Source organism: Dermacentor variabilis, chromosome 1 (assembly GCF_050947875.1).
Source record: "Dermacentor variabilis isolate Ectoservices chromosome 1, ASM5094787v1, whole genome shotgun sequence".
Taxonomy (NCBI): domain Eukaryota; kingdom Metazoa; phylum Arthropoda; class Arachnida; order Ixodida; family Ixodidae; genus Dermacentor; species Dermacentor variabilis.
Genome location: NC_134568.1, coordinates 233,979,411 through 233,989,260, shown reverse-complemented (window position 1 = coordinate 233,989,260; position 9,850 = coordinate 233,979,411). Strand labels below are relative to the sequence as shown.

Genomic DNA, 9,850 nt, shown 5'->3' with positions numbered 1-9,850 from the left:
TACAGCTAACTTTATTCAGAGTTTGAAAATATTCGAATGCCACGTAGCTAGACAGAACAAAGGTAATGTTGTTTGCTGTCGCTTGGACATACTCAAACTATTTTTTTTTTCATTCCGCCTAATTACATAATTAGTCTTAATCAATTAATCAACTTCTCAAATATTATAATTCGATGAAAAGTGTCAATGAGAAAATTGTTAAGCGACATGAAAAACTCCCGATACAGCTTTCTGCTGCTCAATACGTGCTACATAAAGTTTTTTCCGAGCCTGAAAGAAGCCTGCGAATACACGCAAAGTGCCTCGAGCGGCCAATCGCGCGGCAATTTTGCGTGCATTGGCGGGCTTCTTTGATGTTCGGACAAAAACTTTTATGTCGCACATATTGCGTAACAGAAAGCTGTATCGGGAGTTTTTCTTGTCGCTCTACAATTTTCTCATTGACACTTTTCATCTAACATTTGAGAAGTTGATTAATGAATACTAATTATCTAATTAGGCGGAATGAAAAAAAAAATAATTTGAGTATCTCCTAGCGACGGCAAACAAAATTACTTTGGTACTGTTCAGCTACGTGGCATTCACATATTTTTAAACTGTGGCTAAAATTAGCTGGGACACCCTGTATATATACTGTCACGTGGTGGTGACGTTCAAGAACACAGTAGCAAATACTGTGAAAGACAAAACTAACTTTTATTGGGCGAACCTGTGCCCACAAAAACAGGCTACACTTACAGCACAACGATAGCGGCGAACACGGTCGGCGATCGTCGATAATCTGATCAGCGGGTCAAGTGCGTCGGCTTTTATAGATCGGTCGTCGAATGTTCCAGATTAACCGCTGGGACCCGCGTGTCTTCCACAAAGTTCTACACTATTCGCGTCGCGCATAGATGCAATCAGATTACACAAGTTGCGGTGAAAGACAGTGGACGGAACCATCGATAACATTCCAGAAACTTCTTTTACATGCAGGCGCGTCTTGCGCTGTGCGATAACATTTGTTAGGCGGCGAAACATGGTCGCCCGATAAAGTTAAGTACATGTGTCAATACTGTATAAAGTTGACGAAGCCCTGCCTGTTATTCATGTTTTAATGCCTTTGAAGATGCGTTCTAGCGTATTTAAATGCTTGTTGTTGCAATAATCAGTTGGTAGTCCGTGCAATGCGTCGTTTTCCTTCTACCTACACCTGTGTCGTGCCTTTAGCGCTGTTTCCACCTGAATATGAAAAATTCAGAGCCATTGTATTCCACTCTGTGAAGGTGGATGGCCAGCAGAGCTGTATATAACTATAGATAAAATAAAATCAAACAACAAAACATTATAACATAAATATGCACGTTCTCATGTTTATTTCTATTTACGTTTATCTCGTGACAACAGTAATTACGGCTTCATGGTCACTGTGATAGACGGCCATGGGCTTTCAAACGACAGCGAACGTCTATACACGATCGATGGCACATCGTGGAGACATTGGTCTTGGTGTAACATAGAAGGCCGAACCTTTCCAAGAGAAATGCCAAGAACAACTTGCCATCAGAACGAGACACATCGACGTTAAAGTCACACACAATAACGATGGATTGCGGTCCACCGGGAGGATTTACCCAAATGTGTCACTCATAAAGAAGTCCCTCTCTGACGTTCCGGGATGAACGCATACGGTCGCGACAACGATTCTGTGTCAGTACGGCGCACGCGTTGGCGCATTCCACGGCAAGGCTCTCGACCGTCCTCGGTAAGGCATATAGGGCACAATGGCCACGCTGTCGTTGTTTGCGTAGATCGCAACGTATCAAACCAGCATCCATCACCAGTTTTCACACATGTGGCTTTATACGCAGCTTGGCCACATAGACATCGCCATCGTTTTTTCCTACGCATATCACGAAACACTGGAGACTAGCCTAAGACAGCTCCGCTGACCGATGCTTCCATCGTAATTAACCCCATACAGTGATTTCTACTTATATATATATATATATATATATATATATATATATATATATATATATATATATATATATATATATATATATATATATCAGTATGGTAGCAATAGTTTTCGCTGATATTCGGCGGTCGTCCATGATCATATTGTTACACACGAGGTGTGTTTAATGCAGAACCAGATGAATCTGGTTGATAGGCGCTTTTCGAGAGCGGTCCCAAGGCAGCTTGGCTAACGTCGTTCTTTCTTCCACCTGGTTGTCTGCACGGCAGCCGTGGTTCATGAGAGCTCGTGACAATATGTCATGTATACAAAAACAAGCTTTTCACTGGGTATCTCACATTCAACACTGAAATGGTTAGCTTTAAGATTCATATGGTAACATGTGAAAGCCCACTGTCCTGCAAAGTTTGTGACATTTTATCATGGATCTGCTTACACTCTAAGAACAGTGTACACCCTTTGGAGTGCCCCTTTATTCTGCCACACAACGATAATCGTCATCTGCCTTGATGCGTTTCCTTTCTTTAACGCTGCGAGCCCGGTACTTTCCAGTAACGAACGGCATGCGCGTTATCAGCATGATAGCATTTCCTGTCGGCAATGCTATCATGCTGATAACGCGTGTGCCGTTCGTTACTGGAAAGTACCGGGCGCGCAGCGTTAAAGAAAGGAAACGCATCAAGGCAGATGACGATTATCGTTGTGTGGCAGAAGGGGCACGCAAAAGGGTGTAAACTGTTCTTAGAGTGTACTGCATATGCGCAGCTAAGGAATCTAGACGCACTCATCTTACATGTGCTATTACTGATGATCGGGCAATGAATGACCGATTTTGCTAAACTTGCATCTGCGCAGGCTCAGCCGTCCGCTCCGCAATATGGATGGATGTTATGAGTGTCCCCTTTTGAACGGGGCAGTGGCACCAAGCTCTTGCTATTATACTACTTAATGTCCTACCTATGTTAATATGAAAGAGGGCGGCAGCGCCTCTAGCGGCTTTCCAGAGCGTAACGGGATGCCGGAAAGCCAGGCACGCCCTTTCGGTTGTCAATATAAGATAAGGTTAGATTAGGGTTTCTTGATCTTACCGGCGGAGCATTCCTAGCTAGGATCCGTTTTAATGCAATGTAAGCCTATCACTACAATGCAACGTATGCCCATCACTATACATGTCAGCACAGAGAAATGCTGTTAAAGCGAATATAGCTTTCTTTGGCTACCGTTTTGGCATGGTTGGGCATCGGACAGTTATCTGGTTGGAAGGAAAGGGCAGCGCGAGAACGGTGGGAGGAGAGTGCACTCGCCGATTGGCCTGCGCCAGCGCCCCTGTCACGACTTAAAGGGGTACTAAAGTGAAAAATGATTTCTTCTGCATCCATAAATTACCGTTCTACAACACCGAAAACGCCACTCTTACAACGATAAGGCGTTTGGTAAGCCAGAAAAAGCACAAGAACGAAATACGGGTGGCGACGCCTACTTAAGTTCCCACACCTGGTGGCTGTGACATCTTGGATTTTGATGGCATCTTCTAGGACCTACTAATTATATATAGCGGTACAGACTGACTACATTGTGTTCTAAAGGAACCAAATATTAAACGTGGCAAGTTTCGGGAACCTTTATTCAGCGAACGCGGCCCAAATGCGAAAACATACTTTGGAATCCCTGACGTCACGCTGACGTGCCAGCGCTGGGGTTTCGGCGCGAAATTCAAATATTCATACTTGGACCTTCATTTTCTCATGTAATAAACTATTTTTTTTAAATGACTGCCAGCAGGGTTCTCAAACAATGCTTTATTAGTCTAAACTGATTTATTGTTTCGTTTTATTGTCCCTTTAAGCAATTTAAGTCACTCTAGGAAAAGCAGCCGCCGGTGACGGGAGAGGATGTAGGTAAGAGAGAAGGTGGTTGCACAGCAATGAATAAATGTTTTTAGAAAGAATGCTGTGATTTGGTTTTATGTATGCACTGAATGATGACTGTGATATTCCTGGACTCATGTGCGGTACGGTCTGTGCACCTCCCTTGTTTATTTAAATGTATGCTACAAATAAAGTTTAGTTGCGAGTTAGTGCTAGCCTTGTGTCTGCTGCTCTTTCCCGTCTATGCACTTCTGTGCATTCCTTTTTTTGTATTGACAGCATCTGCAAGGGAACTATTACTTGAGTAATGGACAAACGAAGAGCAGGCACATTTAGCATTTTCGGGAGGCACTTCTGCATTCCTTACTCGTCATAAACTATAATAGTTGTATTGAACTCAAGCCGTTGATGAGTACTTGCACAAAGAGTGCACTTGCTGCCGGTAGGGGCTGAACCCGCAACCTCCGCATAACGCCAAAGTCATGGATTTGGCTCAAACCACTGGCATGTTGTTTTTTCGTTTGCCACCAGTGATGCTGCTCACAAAGGTGATAGTAGCAAGGTACAATGAACACCTGGTGCCTGCCCTGCGGCAAGTGAAACACCGAACAATAACAAAAGCAAAATTTATTAGCACGGTAACTGAACTTGTGTAGCCTGTTATGCACAGGTTACATGCACAAATATGCACACAAAAGTGGTAATTAGTAAATATAAATAATCAAAGCCTAAGTTATTTGTTCTTCTTGTCTTGATCAGAACTGTCGCCACCTCCAGAACTCTCTGAAGAGCTTTTACGGAACAATCCTTTTGCCTTGGTTGCCAAATGCCGTAGCAGTCCCCCACTTCCTTTCTTTGCTTCAACAATGGTCAGCCTGCAGAGACAGCAGAGATATATGTGTACAAGCAGGTTCAGGACGATCAAACCACCTTATAAAGAACTGAAATATTTTTACATAGCAAGTACTTTAGTATAGGTATTTAGACATATTGTACAAGGACTTTATCTTCACCGTAAAGAAACACCAAGTAATACTATCTTAAAAACAAGCATCATATTTACTGCAGCCATACAATTACTGCTTAAAGTAGGTGGAATCTGATTGTCATGGCTTTATGTCTAGCTAGCATGCTTTCCTAAAAAGACAGATGGCATCAGATGTGAGCACACAAATATTTTACAATAGTTATTCCAGAAGTTACATTGTGTAAAGTAATAGAGAAAATTTCCTTTTCCACAGAGCGCCTAATATCAAGGTTACGAACTATATGACACTGGCAAATGTCCATAAACCTAATTCTTCACATCATACTTTTCATATGGTTTAAGACAGAATGCGAGAATCAGTGACAGTAGCTTTGATGCTGACAAGAGAAACAGAATAAACCATGAAAACAACATGACATAAACAATGATACACATCCTGCAAGAGATGTGTTATGCAATGAATTCATTATAAAGAAATGGCCAATTATCTGTGACAAAAGTCCTCACAGCAATTCTAATCAAAGATGAACTTTTGAAGCTTTTTGAAGCTTAGCATTATGATACCATCCATCATTCCAAGCAAGCAACACAGCAAGCAACACAGTTTGTCGGGTACACAAAAACATGAATAAGAAAATACCACTCACGCATTGGTGGCTATGTTATGTATGGGACCAAAGGCCAAAGCAACTACAGTGCATGCCAGGCAGATGACATTGTATGGCATGCTGAAGTCAGGTGTAGGCAGGGATACCAACAAGGTCTCAGTGTAGATGCGGACGAACTGCTTTCCTGGACCGTCTTTTGCGTCAAATGCCGACGCTGTTCCAGTAATACTGAAAAATAAAATGTATACATACAACCACCATCGACCAAGGTGGTGTAGTGGCTTTGGCGTTGCGCTGCTAAGACCAAGGGTGCAGAATCGAAACCTGGCCGTGGTGGCCGCAAATAGGGGTGAAATACAAAAATGTCTGTGTACCGTGAATTGGGTGCACATTAAAGAACCCCAGGTGGTCAAAATTTATCCGGAGTCGCCTACTACGGCGTGCCTCATAATTATATCGTGGTTTTGGCATATAAAATTTCATAATGAACAATTAACCACCATGACAGTTTTCCTATAGAGCAGCCTTGTCAGAACAATGTGCAGTTAAGAAAGTGCACCCTTCACATGTGTGCAGGATACAATATGAGGGCTAGGAAAGCACTGACACATACTTTGAAGAGCATATATACATACTATACATGTTTCACGCATATTGGTATGGGAAAATAGCGCAAACATTATGAAGTGATCTGTGCCCCATCACTACAGTGAGGTACTCCAAGAGTACTTACAGTATATTACTGAATCATTATATGGGAGGAATAACATACAAGTAAGCAACTGTAAAATAGTTCTGATTATTGTCCACTCTGTGTGACAGCACCTGCTTTCTTGTACACTCTCTGCTGGAAGTTTCAAAGCCAGCATGTGAGTGACAAGAGTTGTCACATGGCCTTGCATTGGGGTTCTCACAGCATGTTTGATAATCTGAAGAGATCGAGAAGGACTGTCTTTCTTAGGCTTTAGGGCTTTAAACCACTGAAAGCCGCATATGTGTCCCATCAAGTGGCTTATTACGAGCATCAGTCACACTCAGTGGCTTCAAAACGTTTAGCAAATGTCCTAAATAGTAGTTGTACACAAGAAATAAAGAAAATGTTTTGTGAAACTGGTTCATTAGATACAATGTGGTCATGGCACATAATTAAATCAACAGTGTGCAAGGTACCAAGTGACACACAAGAGGAACACACAAACAGCACCACTGCTGCATTAACTGGAGGTACAGAGAAAGAAGTACTGAGGAGTAGAATTTGTTATCCTGTGCTAGCACTCTAAGGCAGCCCAACGATTTCACCACAAGGCGAGCAGGAAATGTATGGTTTCTGGTGCAGCAGAACGACACATGGTGCTTCAAGCATGTTCAGATTGGCTATATGCTCATCTATGGAAGTTGGAAAAAAAATGCTTCACGAAATTTTTATAATTTCATACACATCTTTCAATAAAAGCATGAGCGACTGGTGCTTGAGCAACAGTTATTAGTAGATACAACCCGAATAACATGTCATGCAGCCTGCGCAACTAACTACCAGTAGCAATCCACGAGTTGACATCTGCTGAAGCCACAAAGCCACTCACTTGTGTGCTGTGTAAGTGTGCAGGTAGATGACCTTTGAAGACAATGCTCTAATTGATTTAACAAGGGTAGGGCGTGACAAGCTATCTCATGCCTTGAAGACACTGTTTCATCTGTTTTTGTAAACTTCCATAATTATGATCTTTTGTGCAGACACCCAAAACACATAGAAATAGGCAAAGAACACTCAACGCATCTACTTTTTTTTTAGTGTTATCCTCATTGGCAAACACCTACAAAGGTGTTAAACAATATGTGGCCTATTGCCTGGCTCAGAGATAACAGTTACAAGCAGTGGCTATGAACACTTAACACAACTAAAGCATGGAGCAAAAACACTAAGCAGTGACTTCTAAATAAAATTAACTTAATAATAACAGTAAATACCCTAATTTATTATTGCACAAGATACCCTACACCTGACATGGTGGTTGTCTTACCTCAATCATAGAAGTAACAGTTTGGCATCTGTCAGGATCTTTTCGTAACCTAGTTCTCCGTTGGCTTCAAACGCCTTAATTATGCAATGAATGTCAGTTACAGGGAAACTAACAATATTATTTTTCTTGTTTTAAGCAGATATAATCTGGTATTTATCAGTGTGTGGATAGCCGTCTTTCTTTTCTTGCACTGATAGTATGTACTGTTAACACGAAACTGTCAACATTGCCCGTAATGAAGTCATTGCAAAGCACCAATCAAAAGGAAGGCAGCTACGCACGCTCTGGTGAATACATTTCACACTTAAAGAAACGTTGCCCTTTAACTGACAGCCCTATCATAATTATTTTTAAACATTTGATGCAGGAAGAAGTGCAAGAAATAGGCGCCTCCCTTGATATGAAGGAGCAGCAGGTGGCGGATGACCTGGAACCAGCATGCATGCTCAACATGATGCCTTTTGCTGCCAGCAAACTTCATGCAACAGATGGTGGCTCAGCACTGTGCCCTGTGCTGTGACTATATAGGGATGCAGGAGACAGTGCTGTTTCTCCTGCTTACAGGGGCCCTGCAACGCTTCCAAGAAAGGTTGTTGGGTGGCACCGATAGCAGCATCATGATGCAGTGATTTCATGCAATTCTCGCGATGGATGTGACATCAGTGTGTGGAACCATTGGTAAAAAATGTATTGCGTGATTTACATTCTCATAATATTGTGAGTACTGTAAAAAAACTATGGCATTACATTGTACAAGCATTTTAAGTATCGCCTAATTATCATGCAGCCATAAGCAAATTGTTGCAACCATGACAACAACGTGTCAACATGCTGAGCACATGGCGTGCAACAAGCTGCCTAGTAGAAGCTGTTGTAACCATAAAAGTGACGCCATGGCCTCTGAGATAGGATCGTGTGCCACCCAATTGCGAATGCTGTCAACAAGCTGAGCAGGCCTGGCAACCATGGTGTGCTAATTTTCATTACGTAACATCCATGCCCCGAAGCTATTAGGTGCCACACGTACCAAGTCATGGGAGAGTGAAATGTGGCATTCAGAACCGCGACAATTCAAGTTGTAGGTTACTCTAATTTTTCTTGTAATTTTAACTTTCTGTGACTGATAGCTTGGTTTTATATGCATTGATTACCACAATTTATTTTGCTCTTAGTTCTTTGACATGCTAAAAAAGGCCTAAAGCAGAAATAGTGGTCTTAAAGAAGTGTTGCAGGGTGCCTTTATGAATACTTCCTCTATGCCCCTGGAGGTAACACTGTAACACACATTCCCAGTGAATGGAGGTATAGATAGCAGTAGCGCAAGATAACTAAAAACAAAGGCACACATACTGCAACCTTTAGACAAAAGCAGCCACAAGCTACAATGGTAATAGCTTAAGAGGGCACAAAGCAGAGCTGTTGTGCACTACAAGTATTGTGAAAGTGCTACTACTGACCAGTGCCTCAGACTGGGGCAGAGTGAGATGTCACCACTGTAGTTGGCAACAGGTTCATCTAGAAGGGCACTAAGCACAGCTGCCCCAACATAGAAGCCATGGTTGGCATCGGGAGGGTATTCGGTCCATTTGAGGAAGGCTCGCTCAAATTCATATGCCACGATTGTCTCTGCTGCCGGAGGGAGAATGAGGGTAAGCTCCAAATGATGTGGTCTCTCTCGATCGCAACCTGGCTGGTAGCTGACATGCTCTGGAGATAGAAGGATGAAAAAAGATTGGATGACTACTCAGATGTGAACAATACTTGCATACTGTTTTCAGAGAGCTGTGTACAGGGTGGTCCTTTATGAAAGGGAACACACAAGCGTATGGTCCATGCTCTGCGGAGGCTGCTTGGAGCGCCAGCAACAGGCAGCAAGGAGAAGCACTTCTGCTTGTGGCGTCATCTCTTGGCGGCCAGAATAACCAGGCATGACCGATACGCAAGCGCCTGCTAGAATTAGCTGGAACCCCCGTTCCCCCCTCCTCGCATCACTGTTGTGCAAGGAGTGGGGCCTGCAGCGCAATTCCTTCTGCATGCAAGCGCACTGGAAACGTGGAAGCGTCAACATATGCCCGGTCGTTATTAGGTTCTCCTGGCGTGCCTATATTAATGCGTAAGCATTCTAAGGCTTGTTCCCTCGAAATTTTGTCCGTCCGTTTTTCGGTCTTTAAAGCGTGACACAATGCAATGCATGCATAGGTGCACATGAGGTCCTACGAATGTGTATATGAGAATGCCTTATGACTACGTATGACTAATCTGATTTGTGATTTTGACTATACATAGTTAGTACAGAGAGGTATAAGTGTAAGGTTAATAAAGACTAATAAGATTAGTTACGATAAACTTAAGTGTAATGATGATTAATTGAGTGTAATTAGGAATATCAAGGCTAATTAAAA

The 9,850-nt window shown here is 42.6% G+C and overlaps 1 protein-coding gene across 2 annotated transcripts in view; it reads right to left on the bottom strand.

Moving 5' to 3' along the window:
- Positions 1-4,441: 4,441 nt before the first annotated feature.
- PIG-T (phosphatidylinositol glycan anchor biosynthesis class T) overlaps positions 4,442-9,850 on the bottom strand; it is a 32,920-nt gene continuing 27,511 nt past the window's right edge. For both annotated transcript variants that reach the window (XM_075671099.1, XM_075671103.1), the window contains exons 9-11: positions 8,906-9,155; positions 5,467-5,655; positions 4,442-4,706 (exon numbers count right to left, since the gene is read on the bottom strand). In XM_075671099.1, coding sequence (XP_075527214.1) covers positions 4,565-4,706; positions 5,467-5,655; positions 8,906-9,155 — 581 coding nt within the window. In that variant the 3' untranslated portion in view covers positions 4,442-4,564. The remainder of the gene's footprint in view (positions 4,707-5,466; positions 5,656-8,905; positions 9,156-9,850) is intronic.